This window comes from Melozone crissalis, unplaced genomic scaffold, assembly GCF_028551555.1.
Source record: "Melozone crissalis strain CALT ecotype California unplaced genomic scaffold, PUWL_Pcris_2 ptg000018l_1, whole genome shotgun sequence".
In the NCBI taxonomy this organism is placed as follows: domain Eukaryota; kingdom Metazoa; phylum Chordata; class Aves; order Passeriformes; family Passerellidae; genus Melozone; species Melozone crissalis.
The window spans coordinates 46,031,792-46,052,920 of record NW_026535796.1 but is presented as its reverse complement, the minus strand read 5'-3'; the positions used below and the strand labels follow the sequence as shown (position 1 = coordinate 46,052,920).

Below are 21,129 nucleotides of genomic sequence, written 5' to 3'. Positions count from 1 at the left end.
GAGCGTCTGTGCGTGTGTCTCACGAGGAAAGGATGAGGGGGATCGAGCCTTTCCAGTCTCGAGCAGAGACGGCTCAGAGGTCCCCTTGTGTCTGTGTACAAGTACCTAAAGGGCCTTGTGCCAAAAGAATGGATCCACGCTCTTCTCGGAGGTGCCGACTTCTGGGATACGAGACAACTGATGCACAGAAAGTTCTACCTGAACATGCGGAAGAACTTAACTGTGCGGGTTACCGAGCACTGGAACAGGTTGCTCAGAGATTGCGGAGTCTCCCTCAACTGGAGATATCCCAGAACGGTCTGGACGCAATCCTGTGCCGTGTGCTCTAGGACAAGTCTGCTTTAGCAGTGACGTTTGGACGAGTTGCGGTCTCCTCCAAAGTGACCCATTCCGTGAATGTGTGCTCCGTTTCGGGCGGCGGAGCGGGTGCCACGCGGGAAGGACAGCCCACACGGCAGAAAAGAGCCCGAAGGGTCACCCGAGCCCGCAGTAGCCAACCCAGAATTCTGCCGGGGCCGGCCGGCCTCCATCAGCCGCCGGCGCGCAATGAAGCTCGGTCCGTGCCCTGGGCGCTCGACCCCGCACAGAGAGAGACACACACACCTCCCAAGTTCCCGGCCGTGCCCTTGTGCAAAGATCACGCCGCGTCTCAGCGCAACCGCGTGAGGTGGGTGGGAATCGCTGGGACGAAAAAAACACGGGAGAGAAAAAGGGAATTCCTGTGGCCCGTACGGGGATCGAACCCGCGACCTTGGCGTTATTAGCACCACGCTCTAACCAACTGAGCTAACCGGCCACTTACTTTAGCAGCCGCCGCCAGGAGTAATAAAGACAATCCTGTGCCAATGTTCCACCTTTCGTCCGAAGCCACGAAGGCGACGGACTGGGCAAGGAATCTCCTCGTCCCCAGGAGCACCGGACCTGGGCCCGCGCATATGGAAACACACGCTTATCTCCTCAGCAACACCAAAAGCAAATCGGAAAACTTTACCCTGCCTATAGAGAGATGCAGCGCCTGGTAGAGAACAACCGTAACGTGGAATCGGGGACAACTTCACCTCTAAGTCAATAGACTAATACTTCTTCAAGATTACTAAGATATGATTACAGTTTCTTTTAATTAAAATATTTGAACATTCTTAAAATGTATCTACTATTCTGGTCAACACGCTACAAGGATTTTGTTTTGCACGGACAAAAAATTCACCGTTTCCTGGTGTTCTGATTTTTAGTACATATGCTGTACAGAAAAGAACTTTTCTGCCCACCCTTGAAGCCTACGTTAAAGCACAGGATGTCTGTTTAGCAAGAGGCAAATACCGGGAGGCGGGGACAGGGAGGGGATGACACAGCTCTCCAAAATGCGGGTTTTTGGAGACAGCTCGGTGAGAACACAGCCCCTGCTCTCTCCCCGGGCTCTTCTCTGTGCCGGGCTGGCGGTACGGCGGCTCTCCCCATCCCGCAGTGGCGCGCAGGATCCGCCAGGGATCAGGCCATCACCGGGGATGAATGTGAGCCCGCCGGGGCGCTGCTCTGGCCACGGGAGTCTTGGCAACAGACAAGGCCCGCCGCTGGATTTATGGAGCACGTCTCTTGTCCCAAGGGCTCCCCTCCTTAACCCCTCACCCGCGGGCGGCTCAGCCCCGCCATCCCCGGGGAGTCGGGACGCCAATTGACACCTCGAGGCCAGGTATTTCGGGTTTTATTCTAGTTTGCGCAAAGCAGAGAGCTGGCTGGTGTCACACAAAAGTCTAGCCCAGTGATCATCAAAACTTTATACTTGCTATATACCTTTTAACAAACAAAGGCATCAGCATTCCTCGGTTACCAACTATGTAAGTTTTCTATTAATTAGTATTCAAACCACTATTTGGTAGTAACATCTCGCTTCTTGTGCTAACTAGTCCGCAGGCGCAGTTCTTTTTTTCCGGTTGAGTCTGGGGTCCCTTCTGGGTAGGTGGCCAGAGGGTTGCGATCTCACACTGCCGAAGTTTCCCCCAGTTACTGGTCCATTCTCCTGACTTCAGTCCTGATGGCTCTCGTCCAGACAGCCCATTCACCTTGGGATTTTCTTTCCTTTTCCTAAAAAAAAAAGATTTTACCCGAGGGTGCGACATGCACAATTCTGCCGCACCTGGGCGCGCACCTGGCGGGCAGGGACGGGGCGCTGGCACGCCGTGCACACTGCGCATGCGCGCCCGCCCCGGCCGTGCCGTGTGCAGCGGGCCGCGGCGCGGGGCCAGCGCGTGCGCGGTTGCCGGGGCGACTGGAACACAACATGGCGGCCTGAGGGGTGCGCCGGGAGCGGGGCCGGGTCGGGCCCGGCCGCTGATCCGCCAGCCCCGGCACCGGCGGGACGGCGCGGGAGGCACAGTAAGAGGGTACGGGGAAAGGCCTCGGGCTCTTTCTGAGGGGTGGTGTGGGCCCGGGCCCTCCATGGAGGCTGGCGGGCACGGAGGGGGCCGTGGTCTTAGGGAGCACCGCGCCGAGGGGGCTGTGGGTGCTTCTGCCGGCCCTGGGAACGCCGAACCCGCGGCCCCTGGGCAGCTCCCGGGGCTCGCATGGCCACGCTGGTCTCTGCGTCCCACTCCTCCGCAGCAGGGCAAAAATGGGTCTGTGTCTGGGCTCCTGCGGGGCATCACCCCGGCTGCCGGTCTGCGAGTGCTTTCTCAGAACTGCTGAGTGCTCCTGGTTCGGCACGCCTTGCTTTCCATTGCCTGGCATCCTTCACATCTGCCGTGTTACACCCTGCGCATCTGCCGTGTCTCTGAGTGCAAGAATTACGTACCATGGCCTTGAAGCTCAACTTCTTCATTTCTGCCTCCTTCATTTCTTTGGTTATTTCTTTCTTCCCACGTGTATCAATGTCATACTTAAACATCATAGCTTTTTCTTCCTCAGTATCTTGGCATCTTTGTAACAAAGAGTCTGCTGTAGATTTTTATAATATCCTCTTTTGACTACTGTAGTGCTGTCTTTTGTGTCATTTTGTATTGAATTCTTTAATTCTAAATGATTATTAATTTTCCACTCTCTCTAGTTAAAACGATTGGGTGTTGTCTTTGAGCTCCATCACTTGCCAATAATTTATACTTAGATTGTTCCTTATTTCCTGGGCTCTCTAGCCTCTTGCACAATAAACTCTTATTCTGTTGAATATTCATGGCCACTTTTTTGGGGTGTTGGATGAGTTCATATTGCTACAACTTGTTCTTCCCAACCTTTATTTCCCTTTCCACTAACGATTCTGAGCTTGAACATCTGTGTGTGCTGAAACAGAGGGGAGGGAGGGGAGAGGTTAATTTACATCCATTGTTACAGATGCATGAGAGAACTCTACCCAGTGATCAGGTCTCTGTTATTCTTCGGGGTTCTATGCAAATGTAATTGGAACACTTCCTTTAATTTATCCTCAAAGCTTTCAGTCTTACAATGCTCATAAAATTTTTAACCTTTTTTTCAGTCTTCTTGACTACAACAAATTCAGGTAATCCTAACTGGTAGTAAGTTTTGGTTTGTAGCTGTACAAATTTTCATAGCCTAAAGTTGCTCTGACCTGGCTTTTTTTTTGTTCAGTATGTGTTTGAAGTCTTTTGTTTTGATGGGTTCTTTTCATCATGATCAGGATGGTGCTGAAGTGGATTTTTAAGAATCTCCAGAAATCTTGGCTTGTGAATGCAAAATTAAAATTTGTTAGTACACCTGAACTCTAAATTTTATTTCTTCTTATTCTATATAAACTTCTGTGCTGTTGTCCTTACAATGTGTGATTTTCTTTCAGCTGCTGATTAAACAATAACTAACTTGTCATGGGATCATTATCATTTTGTCCCTGGGAAAAAAATCCCTCTTATTTTAGTGACCTGTTTTGTTCAGAGTTTACACATTGACTTTATTCATCAAAGAGACATTTCAAATACTGCAATTTTCATTCCTGATTCCACCCTTTATTCCATCAGTTGAAATTATCCAGGCCTTTGCTTCATTCTTTTAACTGGGTGGATCTCATAAGTGCCAGGTGAAAGCCTCAGTTGTTGGTTATGTGTGAGGTATTTATTTTGTCTACAGAGCTCTCTGTTGTGAAAGAATTGCAATAACAAGTTTTACATGCTTATGTGGAAAAGATCTGCAGTGCTGTAAGAATGTTCTGAAATGTGTGAAGGATTAAGTCCTTGTACTGTATCAGAATTCTGCAATTTAAATTCTAAACAACTCAACTTGTTTTGAGCTCTCCACTCTCATCTGGACTTCTCTTGTATGTGTAAAATACATTTATAGAAGAAAATATATAAACATAACCAAACAGTATAAACATGTACTATCTGGCTTGTTTAAATACCTGGAGATACTTTCAATAAATCTGTACAAGAATGCTTTCCCTGCATTTCTCTGCCCAAGTACTTTGCTTCAGTCACACTATGGCTGGTAGGCCATAGATATTTAAGATCTCATTTTCAGATCATATGATTTTGAATTTTTTTTTAATGTCAGAGAATCAATTACTTGCATTTAAGAAAAAAAATACAGGATGGCCATTTATTAGAATAAAAGAGTAAATCAGGAAATAACTAACTTTTTTGTGTCTGTCTTGTGTATATTTTGGGCTCAGGGCTGGCTCTGACATGATAAGAACATGTAACACAGCCAGTGTGTTTGTGACTGGTTGGAGGGCATCAGCTGCTACCAAAAATTGCATTTACACTGAATTCTGAGAGAGTAGTATTTAAGTAGTCTGAATTTACAATCTCCATCTTATATTTAGCAATTTAGATAGGAAATTAAAACTTAAGGTGGGGATAGAGAACATGGTGATTTTTCCTGACAAGATGTTCTTTCTTCAGTCTCAGTTGGTGAAGGCTGAGGGTCAGCTCACCTGGAGCACTAACCAAATTACCAAATTACAGCCAAAACAATTAAACTGTCCTGTGGCCTCCTCCCCATGTTGGAGTCTGTTAGAGATTGCCTCCTTTACCCACAATGATTTTCAAATTAATTTTGTGCCTTTAAAATGGCTCTACATGTAAATTGTCTCTATTGAGTGTATGAGATGGTGTGGTTTGTTTTAAATTACTCTTCTATTTCCAATTTTTCAAATTGAGATGGCCTAATTAGTTAGTTTATGGTGCAGCATGATAGAAAATGATCAGAAAACAGAACAGCAGATGATAAAAATGAGAAGAGCACCTGACAATTCTCATCTAAGTGCTGCTGCTGTATTGAAGAAAGAGGGGTTGCAAGGGGAAGGTTTCTATAATGAAAATACAAGCATTTGGCTCACAAAGAGAGAAAACACTTTTCTTGTTTGGGTTTGGTTTTTTTAAAGAGAAGCAAGTATGAAAGCTGGGGACATGAAAAGAGAATAAGAAACACAAATCGATTGTTGGTTGGCAGACAGCATTAGAGTGTCCCTGCCTAGGTAACTTCTCCCTCTGCAGAATTTCTTGGCAGGCTTTCTCCACTGTAAGGCTGTGTTTGTACTTGTAAATTAAACATATCTGGAAATCTTCTTGGACACAAGGAGCAGCTGGCATGAAATAGCCCTCATCTCTGCTAGTAAATTCTCTTATCTTCCAAAACAAGGCAGCAGGACAGAAACTGCTGGAGCACTGGCCTTAGAAGGAGTCCTCACACAGGCAGGGAAGGTGCCCCACCAAGTGCTGATTGTCACAGCCGTGTCCCTGCCAGGTGCTGCTGTCACAGTAACTAAGAACAATTAATAACTAATTCAGCCACACTGAATTCACTGCTGTCACAAAGCTTGAGACTCCCAGTTATTCTGACACCCAAAAAGGGCTGAATATGATAAAAGAAGTTTTCTGCCCTGCCTCCCTCAAAATGGCTGGGTTTGCATCTTTCTTGAATAAAGACCTGTGTCAAAAGCAACAGCAGCATAAAGCCAACCAGAACTGGATTTTGTTCAGGTGAAATTACTGAAAAAATTATCAAGGATAGAATCTGTAGGTGCTAAAAATAAAAGGCAATAGGAGGATGAGGTGGGTGAAGGGAACTAGGCACTGGGATTGGTAGGGAACAGTTAATCACAGAGCTGAAGGAGAATAAAGGAGGAAAGAAAAAAGTCAATTCTGATGGAAATTAGAAGACCTGAAAGTTAATATAAATAAAACTTTTTTTTTATAACCCATATCTGCTTCATCCCTTAAAGTTCTGCAGAATTAGAATTGACTGATTTTTCACATCTTTGTATTTGAAGCATTTAATTATCAAAGCCAAACATTACTTTTGGCCCAGAGCAAATCTCAAATCTGAATTTAATATGGGAATAAATCTTTAAAATCAGAAACTGCTTTGCTTAAAATAAAATATATAAAAAACCCCAAACAAACCAAACAATACCTCCACAAAAAACCCCAACAAATTTCCCATTGTTCCCATGTTGGAACAATGATTCCATGATACACTTACTTTCCAAGATAATTTTGTTTTCAGTACATTGTAAATAGAGGGAGTGTTTTGTTTTGTTTTGTCTTGGTGAAAGAAGCAAAGAATAAATTCAAATATGAGTTTCTAATATGCTGCAGGATAAAAAAAGGTAGGAAGAGCTGTGTGGAGAGGCATCATGTCTCTGAGCAAGGAAGTGGTAGTTTATTGTCTAAGAATTATTGTCTTTTTCTTTCTGGAATATATATTTCTGTAATCTGGGCAGCAAAACTTCATTTGCTGTTTTTCATTACATGTTAACAAAAACTTTTATCTGAAAGTTTTCCATTAGTCAGCATTTAACAAGTAAAGTAAGGATTGATACACAGTCTTCATAATAATTGCAAACATACTGAAACAGTGTATTTTTGTTTTTAAAATACCAGTTGCTAAGATAAGGAGAGGGAATATTTTCTGATGTTCTGGAGAAAGTGAGCCTTTGGGAAGGAAACTGCTATGCAAGTAAACACATGAAGCGACATTTTGAAAGGTATGCATAATTAATCATGGAAATTGTACAGAAAACCATGTTTAAATTCAGTGAGGGAACACAAAATTAAGACTAAGGGAATCTTTTTAAGTGCACATGAATTAAAAAGGTTTGCATGTGGTACAGAAGGGGAACTCTGCCTTCCTGTTAGGCACTTGGGGTTATTTCCTTGAGTGCTCTAATTGATGTCACCCACTGTGTTAAATGGGGCCTGGCCACTGGGTCAAGGGTACAAGGATGAATGAGGAATAAATAGTTGATTTCTGCCTTGCCAAATGCACAAATATACTTGTGCTGTTTTTCTTTTATCTGTTTTTAATAATTGAAGGAAATGTGTCAGTCCTCTTCTTGGGTAATACTTTTTTCAGCCTCTTTAAGTACTGTTGTAATGCAGGTTAAAACCAGTGCATTTATCCTTAGTCAATGTATAGCATTAGCTCTCCTTCATGTTTGCATTTATATTTACATCCATCACTCAGATGTTATATGTTATATATATATGTTATATATATATATCACAAAACAGGTGCATTTATCAGTTAGGGAAATGGAGCAGAGGGCTGTGTGTAAGTAGACATAGACTTGGCATTGTCCTCCAAGTATCCAAGTGCCAACCAGTGCCTCTTGGGTTACTGATTTTATATTCTCAGTTAAATATATCAAGTTCCTAATGAAAGCACTGGGAATGACTCATTTGTACATACAAAGTGAAATGGGACATTTTGCTCTTAGGTGAGATTTCAAAATGTAACTCATAGCTTCAAAGAATATCAGTTAAAAAAAGAGAAATATCTTCAAGTAATGTGTCTTCTGATCCTCTGTTATATTGTTAGAGATCTGTTGGTCAATTTATACACTACCTACAACTGACAGGATTGTCCACTTTATGATTAAAACAGTATTTAAACTGTTATTTAATTATATTTAGTATTTAAACTATCTGCTTAACTGTATCAAGGGCAGATGTATACAACTCAGTGGAAAGGCACTGCAGACTCTGTCATCTTTTCATCTAAAATGTCTTTTAGGCCTTTAACCCTTTGATAAATTGACTGACAAATTCTTTTGATGAAGAATTTCTCTTTTAACATTATTTTAAACAGAATCTGCCCATACATGGTATTTCTCCTCATTTCAAAGTGGAAAATATTGTTTTGGTGTTCAGCTGTACGTCTGACTGGGAAAAGACGTATGTCCTGCTCTGATCCATTCAATAGTGTGCAAAGCTCTTTGTTTCCTGCTTCCTCCCAGAGTTTCTGTAGCATGGCTTTTTTGTTTATTAAAGCCTAGGAGGGCAATGAAATAATATACACAATCATTGAATAGTGTCTATTTTTCATGTAAGAGGTTTCCATCAAAACTTAATTTTCAATGTTAAATTTGGCAATGCATCCCACTGAGCAATGTTTGGAATGTATGCTACAGCAGCACAGAGTAAACAGCATCATCCATACTCCTGTGCAACACAGAATTCCTGCTGGGAGCTCCTTGGTGTCCTAACTGGTGTCTGGGGCACAACACATTACTACTTTATTCTTGGGGTGAGCCCAGCTGCTCCAAGCTGCAGGAAGGAATAAAGCCATTTACTAATTACTGATCTCCTCAGTAAAGAAACAGGAAGGAAACAATTTATCAGGCCCTGCATTTCAAAGTTCAGTGACAGACTAAAGTTCTGACAGCCTCATGGCAGGGAAAAAAGTCAGCTATAGTCCAGTCCTTGGCTGCAAGACAGTCTTCCTCTTTTCTGTTTAATTCAACTTTAGTATAGCACAAGTGAATAATCTGAGAGAAATACAAGCAGTAAGGAGGCTGACTCCACATCCTACTATCTTTAGTTTTACATAAAGTTGTTTTGTATGCATGGTGCATTGATTTCTTTCTTCTTTATTTGAACAATATCCAGTAACTTTTGGGTCTAGAGAAAACCTGTAGATTCTTAACCAGCTTTTTGAGTTTGAAACACATTTCTCAAAATCTGAAGTCTACATGTCTGCTGTTGTTAAGAAAGTCTGATGTAGCTCTTGCTTTTCGTGTCTCTTTTCCAACAGACCAAAATATTTCAACGTCAGTATTAAAATGAAAATCTAAATATATGTTAAGCATAGTTAGATTTCATCTCATCATATGTAAGATTTGCTGGTGATTTCAACCCACATCCCATATCCAGTGAGTGCTTTAACTGTTCACCATGGCTCAGTACTCTGGTTGGGCACACTCAGAGCTTATCTCTGGTACTTAAGGATCTTGGCTCGACTTATCAGTTTGAACTAGGGATCAAAGCCAACGATTTGGCAGCATCATTTCACAGGCAGCTTTACAGACATCCCTGTGCAAGCAGTTGAAGTTTGGAGCTCAGAGTTAGGCAGTAGCTGAGCTCTGCTTTTGGAAAGAGTTGTCAGTTCTAAAGTTGGGTTCCTTGCCTCATTAAGCACTTCAGTGTCTTCTGGGGACGTTCTGTCTCCAGAGTGATCACGTTTTATGACAGCATTTACTCCATTACTGCATGGTACATTTCATCACTGTGCAACAGCAGACGTACCCTTCATTATTCAAACCCTTGACACAAAACTTGTTGACTGCTCTGAAACATTTTCCTTGTCCTTCAGGCTGTGTGAGTTCTCTGTTGAAGGCTGTGCAAGCAGCACACTGCTATTGCCAGTCCCGTTTCTGCAGATCCAGGACGGCGCTAATCGTGTCAGCAGCCTGGCTTTGTGCAACCCTCAGCCTCAGCTGCTGTGCTCTTAACTGAGGGTAATCCAGCCTGCTGAGCTCCTGCAAGCTGAACTGCACATTGCACCCTCAACCTTTTACTGGCTGCCTTAATACAACATTGCAGGGGAGATGGGCTGTAATGCAATTACCTTACAAGAAAAACTGAAGACCTAAAGATGTCTGCCTCTGCAGGGCAGTGAAATGGAAAATAAAGTGTCAGATGTATTACATCATGATTATACTTTAAATTGCTGTTGTCAGCAAAATAGAGAGTTCAGATACTCATTGCCATGCAATAGAACACTTCTGGAGTTCTAAGTAGAAAGTATTTTCACATATAGTGCAGTGGCTTCCCTCTCTTTTCTTCTGAGTTTGTATCAGAATATATTTCTTGATACTGCACAGATATTCCCAGAAAACATGCCTTCAAAAAGCTTCATTGAATAAATCTGTTGACTTCTGCAGTGGATGCTTTGGATAGCATAACTATGATACCTCAGATGTAAGTTTAAAAACTTCCATGAGACAGCATCAATTAAAAATGAACATGTCCATTTTAATACTGATTAAACTACTTACTTTTTTCTACACTGTGGACAAATCAATGTGCAAGTTTTATTTCTAGCTTAAAGTCTCCTTATTTGTTTCTGCAGGGATGAAAGCCCCAGCTCCCTTTCACTGGTATGTGAATTTATGGCCATGACTATTTATGAGCTGATAAAAGGTATGTAGCATATGCTTAAAAAACATGAACTCTCCTTGTGTAGATCACAAAATGAAATTAATTATTTTTCACTTGGTTGTTCACTGTGACAGATTATAGAACTCACAGGGAATCTTGTGTTGTACTGCTTTACCCTTTATTTATGGCCAGTGGAATATACCCAGTTGTTTAAGGCATAGGTAGGTGCAGTCCATAGCCATCTATCCTACAGTCAAACAACCTAGACTGCAAAACACAAAATAATTGTTTTATGTTACAAAAAATAAAATTTAAACAGACTCTTTGTTAGGTCAGGGCGATTGTGAAGTATTAAGAAAAGGATTCCCATTTCTTTCAAAACTATTGAATCAATGAATAAGGATTTTTAGTTTTTATACTTAGTAAAATATTAGTAAAAAGGTTATAAACTTAGTCAGTAAGTTTTCTTTATAAAATAACATTGTTCCCTCATACCTCCTATATTTAAATTTCTGGAGCTGTTTGTCAAAGCAGGTCAGAGATCATAAAGCATAAGGAAGAGTTCCTCCAAAAAATTTAGTACAAACACTGATTTAAAATCAGTTCTTATATAAACAGAACAGAATTGGATACAGCAAATGAAGGGACTTAGAATTCATGAGTAAAAGAGGATTTTTAAAAATGAATAATTAAGAATTTGTAATGTCTTAACACTTGGGAGTTTAATTTAAATAACTGAACATGCAAGTGTCATTCAGTGTAATACAATAAAGACTTGCTCCTGAACATGACATTGGTGACACTGACTATTCAGATCTCTAACAAAAGGAGTAACTCTGTTTCTGACCTAGATAAGAATGTGAGATTAAAATTGAGTTATTTGCTGATTGCTGAAGTAGATTGCTGTACTAGTTTTAATAAGACATTTTGGGTTTGCTATATTTAGCATGGTATTCAGATGGAAATGAGAATCATCATTTCAGTATGTTCTGATTTTTTTTACTATTTAAAAATACAAGTTCTTTCAAAGTTTCCCAGAAGATGATTGTTTTAACACCACTTAGTTATAGTAAACTCTTTTTCTATGCCATGGTGAATCAGTTCAAAATGAAATCTGTTCAATAGTAATCTGAAATGCTGCAGTTACAGATTATTTGAACATTCACCTTGGCTTACCTGAACTTCTCTAAATTGTTGATTCTTCTTTATGGTCTGAATTTTGAGTCTGGACTGTGTTGCCCATGACACAGTGCCTTATTTTTAATGTTGTAAAAGGTAGTGGCACATGGGGTAGAGCTTGTCAAATCATAGAGTATAATAGGAAACTGAACTGAAGTGGACTGAGAATGAATTTTTAATTTGACAAGGAGTATGGAGACACTTTTGTAATTATGGAGAAAGTTCACTGTAATGCTACTAATGTGGAAAGCTGATAGTTTTGTGTTTTTTCCTTAAAAAACAAGAGATCCATGTTACTTCAATCAAGCCTATTTGTCTTTATACAAAGCCATAATTGTCTTGCTGTTAATTTATAGCAGAAGCATTTAATAACTGAAAAAGAATCTTGCCCTTTATTTAATCAACAGTAGCTTGGTAATGTAAAACAATGAAAAAAGTGGCTGAGAGAGAGATGTGGAGGATTTCTCAAGAGAAATGATAGAAGCCTCAAGTGCCACTGCCTTAGGATTCATTGTACCATTGCTGCCAAATAAGGTTTCTCCAGTGATAAATCTGGAAGTAGAAGAGCATCTGCTCCAGATTTTTCTAGTGACATGTAATGAAAAAGCAATTGAGCATGACTTCTTTTTATGAAGGCCCAATTCCTTAAATAAGAATAATAATCTAAATTGATTTAAATAGCTGCATTTTCTAATATCTTTTCACTATAAATGACAAAAGTCCTGATGTTGAAAGCACCATTTATCTCTATGGGGGCACTAGTACTACAATTCCCCATGTAAATGGTGCTCTGTTCCAAGTGCTTTGTGATCTAATCCTGCTCAGTGGATTATGTGGCTGCCTGGAGGAGCACTGTAATCAGCTGGGAACACAAGTCTGGCTCTGGGGCTCTGGCCTCAATGAGTTACTGTCCTGATAATCCCCCTCCTCCTCCCAGCCAATTACTCATACTACTGTCATCACCAGATCAGTACCTGCTTTGTTTTTCAGAAATGTGATCATTTCTGCCTCCCTTGATGGCATTGCAGCGTTACATAAAGGCATTACAGCAAGATTAAAAGGCCTTTGGAGCCTATAAAAGAAAAAAGCTGAGCAGTTACTGAATGGCTCTGAAAAATAGATAAATGTTATAACTGTAATTATTGCCTTACAGGAAGCTAAACAACACAGGTTAGCCTTGAATTTGCAATTCAGATGTGAATCACAGTCTTTTAACCGTGGTGGTAACTTGAGGTGATTGATAGAAATCTTTAACCTGAAGGACAATTACTTTGAGTGGAAAGGAAATGAGATATTTAGAAGAACTGCAATGAAATATTGCAGTTCTGCAAGAACTCGGGGAAAGAGATACTGCAAGTAATACATGCAGTAAAAACTGAGGCATCTTACAGAGTATTGAATTGACAATTGTTAGTGCATACTGAAATATAAATTATGTCAGAAGTCAAGTGGAAAATGAATCACAAAGCTAGCCACAGATTACATATAAAAGAAGGATAATTGAAAAAGGTGATATCAATGCACCTCTGGAAGCAGAAGTCTATGATATTTGTATTCTATTTGTTCTTCACAAAATAGGACTCACACAACTTGAAATTTTATTCCAGGAAGGAGAAAGCTGTTGCCTTAAAAAAAAAACAAACCAGGGACAACATGTAACAGATATGCAAATCTCTAGGTTGTGTATATAGGTTAAAGTCCTGGTTCAGCAACAGCTCTGCAGCAAATGTAGCATACTTTTATTTCAGTCTTCTCTAGGCAGAAACAGAATTGTCTGGGGCAGCCCTGACTGCTGCAGGGAGAGAAAAGGCCCTGGCCCAGATCAATGTCTGCCTGCAGCAGAGCCCTGGGGGGCAGCAGGCAGCCAGAGCTGCTGCCAGCACCCCAAAGGAGCTCTGGTTCCTGCTGAGGAGCCCTCTGGGAGGGATGGCCCTTGCAACCCTCTGGTAGCCCTGGTGAGAGCAGGAGCACAAAGCCTGGCCTCTCCTGCCTGGACTTGCCCATTCCCCATTCCCATATCTGGAGCTGTTGTCTCACCATGATGGCAAAATTTAATTATTTACTGTTATGTTGATAAGTTTGAAAAAAGTGCTGGTTTCTTTTAGTATTTTTTGTTTTTTACAAATAACTGGAAGCACTGATAATGTTTATATTTTTACTGAATTCTTCTCTCTGCTGTGTTTGTATTAGTACAGAAATGGGATATTTCAGAGTGATGAGCAACAAGAAAACATAATAATAAAGGTAATTAAATTTATATGAGGATATTTAACTAAAAGTGATGTATATAAGTATTTTTCTCTTTACCCTGAGAAGGTAATGTTTATTCATGAACAAAGGTACAGTTTTTTAAGAAATATATAGACAGTTACTGTATTCCTGATCTAGGGGAATGAACAAACAATTTTGTTACTGGCTAAAAACTGAAATGACTGAGATGCTTTGCACCCTGTATGTGTTCCCTCCAACCTGAAACCTGTTCTTTATCCTCTGTTAATATGTATTTTCATTTCTGTGTTAATCTAGACACAGGAAATAGAGTTCAGTTTTTCAGCTCTTTCTTTCTACATTCAATTCCTACAGTTAGTGGAAGTCACACAAACAAAAGAGAGCAGAAGATAGTGGCTTTCAGAAGATTTAATTGTAACCATCTCTCTTGACAGTTCCAGAAAGTTATTTTGCTGATGTTTGAAAAGCAAGGATTTTTAAATTCGGTTTATGAAATTTTATTTTCTGAAGATAAATTTTTGAGTCATAGAAGTGTAGAGGAGAAGCCAAAGCCACCTATTACATTACTGCTAAACAGAAGAACTTTAATAACTTAATCTAGATGTCCTATTTAGCAGCCTTTCCTTCTGTGATAGTCCCTATGCTCTTAGACCTTTCTTTTCATGATGTACAGAAAGTATTTGAATTACATCCTATGGACACAGATACCTTCATGCCTGGACCCTACTCACTGTTTTAATGCAGCTTTACTGCTGTGATACTGCCCCTGGATTTTGGAAAGTTTCTTCTTTAAGTCATCTGTGATTTCTTTTACAATGACTATTTTACAGTCATTGCTTGAATATTTTACTGTTTGTAATCTGTGGAAATACTTTATTTATCTCTGCAGCAGAACAGCCTGAAGTTAAGAGAATTTGGATCTTGTAGGAGTATCTGTTCTCAGCAGGCACACAGTACCTCCCCATGCTGGTACTGAGCACCTGAATGTCTGCTTACAAAAGGGCTCTGTAGTTACAGAATTGGCATGTGGAGTCCTGGCTGTGTTTTCTATGAAATCACAAGGTACTGTGTTCAGTGGAGGGTTTTGCTTATCATTAATCAAGATAATCAAAGGTAAATAACTCAAATTAGGAGCATGTGGTTTGGATAATGTGATCTTCGTTTCCATGGATTTGTAGAAGAAGCTTCTGTGCTTAGTGTGCAGGGTTCATGAGGCAGTAATCCCATCTGGTCTGGCACTCCCTTCACCCTGTGGCAGGTTAGTAATAAAGCAGTTCAGGAGAACACAGTACAAACAAAAGTGATTTACAAAGGAACATTTTTGAACATCTTTCCCCAATCACGTAGTATTTAGTAAAAATGTATTTTCTCTGCTTTATCTCTGTGTAGAGTATGGCTCATTTCTTCTCATGAGCATCACAAACTATCCTCAGTCTTGTTAATGCACTTAATGGTAAAATTTTTCCTACTTTTTTTGGACTTTCTAACACTTTCTGCAAAAACAGGAGATTAGAGAATACGCTTCCTCTGATTTACAAATTTGATTTACAGTATAGTGTATCTAAGCCCCCTGTGCTCTTAAGATTTTGTGTGCTGGTATATTTTGAAATCAGGTTCTGATGAAGGAAGAGTTCAGGAAAAAACAAAGTCTTTTAAGATTTTTGGTCATAATGAAACTATAACTTAAAACATTTGTCACTGGTCTTCAAGAAAAAAGCAAAAATACCCACCATGAGTATTTCTCCAATATCTTTGTGCCCTAGCAACAGCAGCAGTTCTTTATTCTCCTCCCACACTGCTGTCTCTGATATGCAACCAGGACTGATAACATTTGCTTTGCTTCTTTCCTCCTCCACATGGCAAGTGCAGCTGCTGCCATCACCATCACATTAAATGACAACCATTATGCTTTGCCTGCTAACTTGTAGAAACATTTCTACTTCTCCAGCCAGAAAACTGTTAAAAGAAAAATCCCAAATGTGGCAGTACTCTTGCAAAGTAAATTGGGACCAAAAGCTTTAAGAATGCCTCGTTTTTTCACTTCAGCTTGAATCAGCTGGGCTTTGTAGCTTTGTAAGAAAATTACATGCTGCAAACTTAAGTTTTCTTAGGGAAAACCCCCAAACTTTAAAGATATTTCCTTGTAGTTTTAGCTTAATGTAAAAAAATCCACTCTTTGCAACCACTGAAGGTTTTCAGAGATCTTACAGGTGTGTTCAGAGAGGAAGGAGGGATGTTTATTGAAATAAATGAATTACAAGAGATACAGTCTTGCCAAACTGAAGGCAATTATGGACAGGCCTGTTTCTTTTTCAGTGCCTCCTGCAGTTATTGCTGTTGAATGGTTGCATAAGCCTTTATGCTTTACAGCACATTGTGTAAGAACTTTTAGTCTTTTATTCAGCCATGCTGATCTTTCAAATCTTGTTTCCCTTTCTGTTCCCTATAAATCATGATTCCTGGATCACACTTTTCAGTGGCTTGCACAGTTGTTCTTGAATTTGTTACAGTTTTACATTTGACAGCAGCACATTTTTTAGTTCACACAGAAACTCGTCCCAGCTGCATGTCTTGGTGCAGCTGCTCAATGTGAATCAGATCTTTTTTCTCCTTCCTCTAAGCTTTATGAGGACACTCAGAGCAGTGTGCAGCCAGCTGTTTGATTGAATTTGCAAACAGTTAAAAAGAAGTTTCTCGTGTCTACAAAGGGGCTGAGTGTTTTGCTTTCAAGAGTCATGTGGTGCTACTGAAGTGTTTCTTGAATTATAAGCCCAAAGAAAAAAGCAACAAGTGCAGGAAATGTTACTGGACCCGACTGAAGTCAGATTGCTCTAATATGATCACAATGTTTCAAGGACTCTGCAAGTTTTATATTAACTGAGGATCAAGCTCAGGAATGCAGTTCAATTTACCATGTTTCCAGTATTGCTGCTTGCAAAGAACCTGTGTGTTAGGAATGGAGTGTTATAAATACATTTCTGTGTGCATACACAGCAAGAGAGACTGCTTGATTCTGCTGGCTTAAAATGAGGAGAATACATTGTCTTCTAGGATCTGCCACTTTACTAGAAGCAAACACGATTCCAGATCCATTGTCCTTCACCACAAAGGATGATCTCTTTACATATTTTTCCCCAAACCAGCAGGAGAAGGCAGCTACAGACTTCTGTTTAATAACCCAAGCTACTCCTTCAATGCAAACCAGCAGCTGTGTTGCTCTGCTGCTCACTTTATCCTCCAGTTGTTGATAGGTATTAAGCTGTCCAAAAATGAATAATTCTATCATGTTATCTTTCTCACAAAAAAAGGGGTTTTTTAATCAAAAGTGATAGTTCAACTGTGTCTTGTCTAGTACTAATACCATCTCTTACCTTGCAGTTTCCAGTCTCTTTTTCTTGGATATAATGAGCTGGACCACATCTCAAAAATCCATGAAGTGATAGGCACTCCTGGTAACAAAACTCCAAAAGTTCAAGCAGTAAGTATGCACTCCCATAGCTACTAATCTCACTGTTTCAGTGTCCACAATGGAGCTGTACAGCTGTGTGCAATTTCTGCTCAGGAAACCACCACAAAAACCTAAATCTGTTGTGCTGACACAAGAGCAGTTTCTGCTGTCCCTGCCCAGAGACAGTCACCCATTCCTGAACCTTAAAGGCAGAGCAGAGGAAATCTGAACCTGTCTTCATCTTATCTGGCCTTTTATTTCCATAGTGTCTTTAAGGCCAGTGACATAAATTTTTAGGAAAGAAAAGGGTTTTTTTCAAGTACTACTTACTTTTCTCTAATGAATGATTACCTAAATCAGGTGAATTATTTCTTTTCAGTGAATTGTAATCCTCCCTGAATATGCATGATTAAATGTTTTTCTCAGCTTGCTTAACACAGGTCAAGAATTTTGAGTTTTGAATCCTCCCTTTAAAGAAAGGGAAAGTCTTTTCTTGTGCACAGATTGCCTTTTAAAAGTTTCTGTTTCCTATGTGCAATGATAAAATATGACCTCAATGAGAGAACTGCTGCCCATCAAACCTTACAGCACCCTTATTTTCAGGAACTCTGGCAAGTGACTTCAATCACTTCAGTTTTGAAGACTAAAGTCAAAAGGTGAGGGGAGCATTGTGTCCATGTTTTAAGTGGCATGAAATTAAATTTGTTTCCTGTGCCATGTCTTGTCAACCATGAACATAATTCAGTCAACATAGTTCTTTGCATTGAGTCCAAAGCTTACCTAAAGCACTACTGACTCTATTCTTTTTGCCCCCACCTTTTTAAGACAGCCAATACATGAGCTTTAACTGTGCACAAAAAATTAAGAGTAGTAGGAAATATGTCAGGGCAAGTACCTCAGGATTTGTGGCAAATTTCAAAAGCAAGTCCAAGACAGGTAGTATTTAAGTGGAAGAACTGTCAGCCCATTTAGAGAAAGTAATTTGTAGCACTGAGCTTGTTAGCTAGAAACAAATGTTTTACTTAAGCTGATTACTTGGGTTTATTCTGTCTGCCTAAACACAGATCTTTATTTGGTCTGATGCAGTTCCCCCTCCCCCCAAATCCCTGACATACACGAGTTAGAATTTAGAAGCTCTCATATCTCATAATCCCCTCAGTAGATTCTTGTTAGAGTTGCTGTTACTTAAAGGGTCAGCTCCACCTTTATTTTCAAATATCATCATCCTGTTTTTGATGTCTGCCTTAAGTTAAAAAGTTTTCCAGATGAAGTGTGGCAGAGACAGGAATTATGCTTTTGCCTTTTCAGGGCTTCAGTCTACTTTTTGAGCAAATAAAATATTTTTTTAAAAAAACTTAATTATCATGAATACAGATGATATCAGGGAAAATTCTAAATGTGTATTTGACATGAAATAATAAATAATTAAATTCTGATAACAAATTCTGGCCAACTAAAACTTTGTTTATACATCAGCTATGTGAAAAATTCTCTGTGTATTCACTTGCTGTATCAACAAGGTGAGGTGGAAGTTAGTACCACACAGAAAACTCAAATACAGGTTTTTCTCAAAAAACCCTCAAAAACTTCCACAAACTAGCAAAGAATAATTATAAATTATTTTCTGCTGTACATTCAGCTTTGAAAGCATGAACTCTCCTTCTACAGGAGAAGCCATTTTTCCCACAAATTTAGTTCTGGGATTCATCAGTGTAGGTTTTCTAAGAAGTTCCTTTAGGCAAGATTTCAAGAAACATCATGTAAGGCAAATAATTTTTAAAAAGGAACAAGGTGAAGTTGTAATTGGCTGAGGGTTTTTTAATTTCTGATTATTTGGGGTTTCTTTTCTAATTGTATTCCTTAAGATGTTCTCAGAAAGAAATTGAATCTTGTTTATTTATTTTAAAAGCATTCTCTCAGGAAAGTCTAGGGAAAAAAATCAACAACTTCGGTCTCCACTGGGAGAATTACCAAAATTAATTTTTCTGGAGTGGCCAAATTGATTTCCTTTCCGACTCCTACATTGCTTTCAGTTTTCTGGAAACCTAAGGAAGGTGGTGGAACCCCTGTGTTCCAGTCTGTCAGATTTACTGGATCAAATACTGAGGTGTAGACTCTCACTTGCCCACTGAAGCACATTTGAAACTTCTGTTGTTTCTTCAACAGTCTGAGAAACAGAAGGCACTTCAGTCTTCCCTGAAACATTTCCATTTGACTGCTATAGAAGGAATAGAAGTGAGAGAGACCCAGTCATGCTTCTCTTGTTAGAGATCTAACAAGAACAGCAGTGCCTGATTTTCTTGCTCTGACAATTTGCAGGAAAACCCCACAAGGTTTGAGGGCTGGTTTCCTACCATTTTGATATTATGTTCCTGAAGGGGATCAATATTTAATTGAAGCATTGTTCTGGCAGAGCACAGAGAGTGTTCTGCATTGAACTTCCTCAGTACTTGTTCCTTTTAGAACCTGATGGAGGAGGAGGTTGGTTAAAAATAACATGAAAGGATTCTTTGAGTTCAAGTATTAGGAATGGAATGTTATCTACAGAATTTAAGTTTTCAAATTGTATTACAAATGACAGCTAACTGCTGTATTTTTTTTAGATTTAAGAGTTTGGGGTTTTTTCAGTTAGCTCTGGAAATTATTCCTCTCCTGTACTCAGTAACTTCCACCTCAGGTTTTACTGAGAATGTGCAAATTTTGCAATCATATGAGATACCTGATTTTAATGCAGTTTCTGTAACTGCTGAATATTTTTATGTAACTATAATCTAATTCAAAGCTAAACCAACTTTTTGCTGATTCAAAAGCAAGCAAAACTTAGCCACAGTTTGCTCCAAGCCATTGATCTTAACATTAATCAAAAGTCTTAACAGGGACTGATGTTGCAGCCAGTTGCGTAAAAGAGCAGTAAAAGCACATAGCTGAGAATGCATCAGAAATCTGGCACACAGATCACCAGCAACAATTTAACAGAATATTTCCTATCATTAAATAAGGTGAGAGTTAAAAGGCAATATTCTTAACTTACTAGGAAAGAATCTTTATTCCAGATTGATACCATTGATTTTTAAATTCCTGAGATCTAAAACTTGCATTAAATAATTTCTAATACATAAATTTGGTGATGTGTTAGAGAACATTCTCTTAGTTAGAAAATGAAAGTCTGTGCAAGTCATACTTGGCTGGGGGTTAAAAATCTTCTCCCTACCAAGTGTGCATGCAAGACAGGTTTGGCAAATAACCTTTCTGGAGGTTTTAATAGTTATAAGAGTTACTCTGCTCATAACTGGGAAGTGATCATCAATTTTTTCCATAACCAAACACTGGGCTCTGGTGCTGCTGCTCAAAACCCCAGCCATGAGCAGGAGGCAAAGGGCATTTTGTGTGAGAGGTACTGCTGCAGGGAGCACTGTGGAAAATGGGGCACTGGGGAGGAGCACATCACATCCAAGTGTCACTCAGCCAACCCTTAGGCATCAACCTGAGATTTGTGCTCTAGATCCAGACCATTTATTTTAACCAATTAAGATACACAAGGCAGTAAAATACAGGTTAACATAAAGATCTTGTAAGAGTAAAAATTAAGCTTGTTACATTCTTAGCTCTCCTCCTGAGACTCCACAGGGCTGTGCATTTGTGAAAATCATTATTCTTCTCACTCATTTGAGCTCTTCCAGTTAGTAGGCTTTTTGCTGTGGTTTGGTTGTTTTTGTAAGAAGAGGCATCTCAACACTTGTAGGGCTCTGTTGTGACTGGACTAGATCCTAATCCTTGTTCAGGTCAACTCTGGACAACTTCAAGCATGCCCAAATTCAACATTGTAGCTTTTCTGTGTGGAAGCTCATGAGACTCAAGTTCTTTATGAATCCTTTTGATATCTACTGCTTAAAAACAGTTGTCTAACTTATGTTTGTCTTCATGTTTAGAAGATGGTATTATTATCACATA

General features: G+C 39.8%; 1 protein-coding gene and 1 non-coding gene across 2 annotated transcripts; one reads left to right on the top strand and one right to left on the bottom strand.

Moving 5' to 3' along the window:
- Window positions 1-722: 722 nt before the first annotated feature.
- On the bottom strand, window positions 723-796 carry TRNAI-AAU (transfer RNA isoleucine (anticodon AAU)). Its single transcript has one exon. It is a non-coding gene; the product is annotated as a tRNA-Ile (tRNA).
- A 1,993-nt stretch (window positions 797-2,789) lies between these two features.
- Window positions 2,790-20,263, top strand: MOK (MOK protein kinase). Its single transcript, XM_054275385.1, is given in 15 exon segments — window positions 2,790-2,837; window positions 6,825-6,928; window positions 8,692-8,758; window positions 8,760-8,782; window positions 10,294-10,364; window positions 13,109-13,131; window positions 13,134-13,192; window positions 13,697-13,745; window positions 14,620-14,792; window positions 17,109-17,192; window positions 17,194-17,208; window positions 17,293-17,363; window positions 18,020-18,114; window positions 19,109-19,285; window positions 19,345-20,263. Coding segments are annotated over 15 exon segments (1,161 nt in total). The 3' UTR covers window positions 19,447-20,263.
- Window positions 20,264-21,129: the final 866 nt, after the last annotated feature.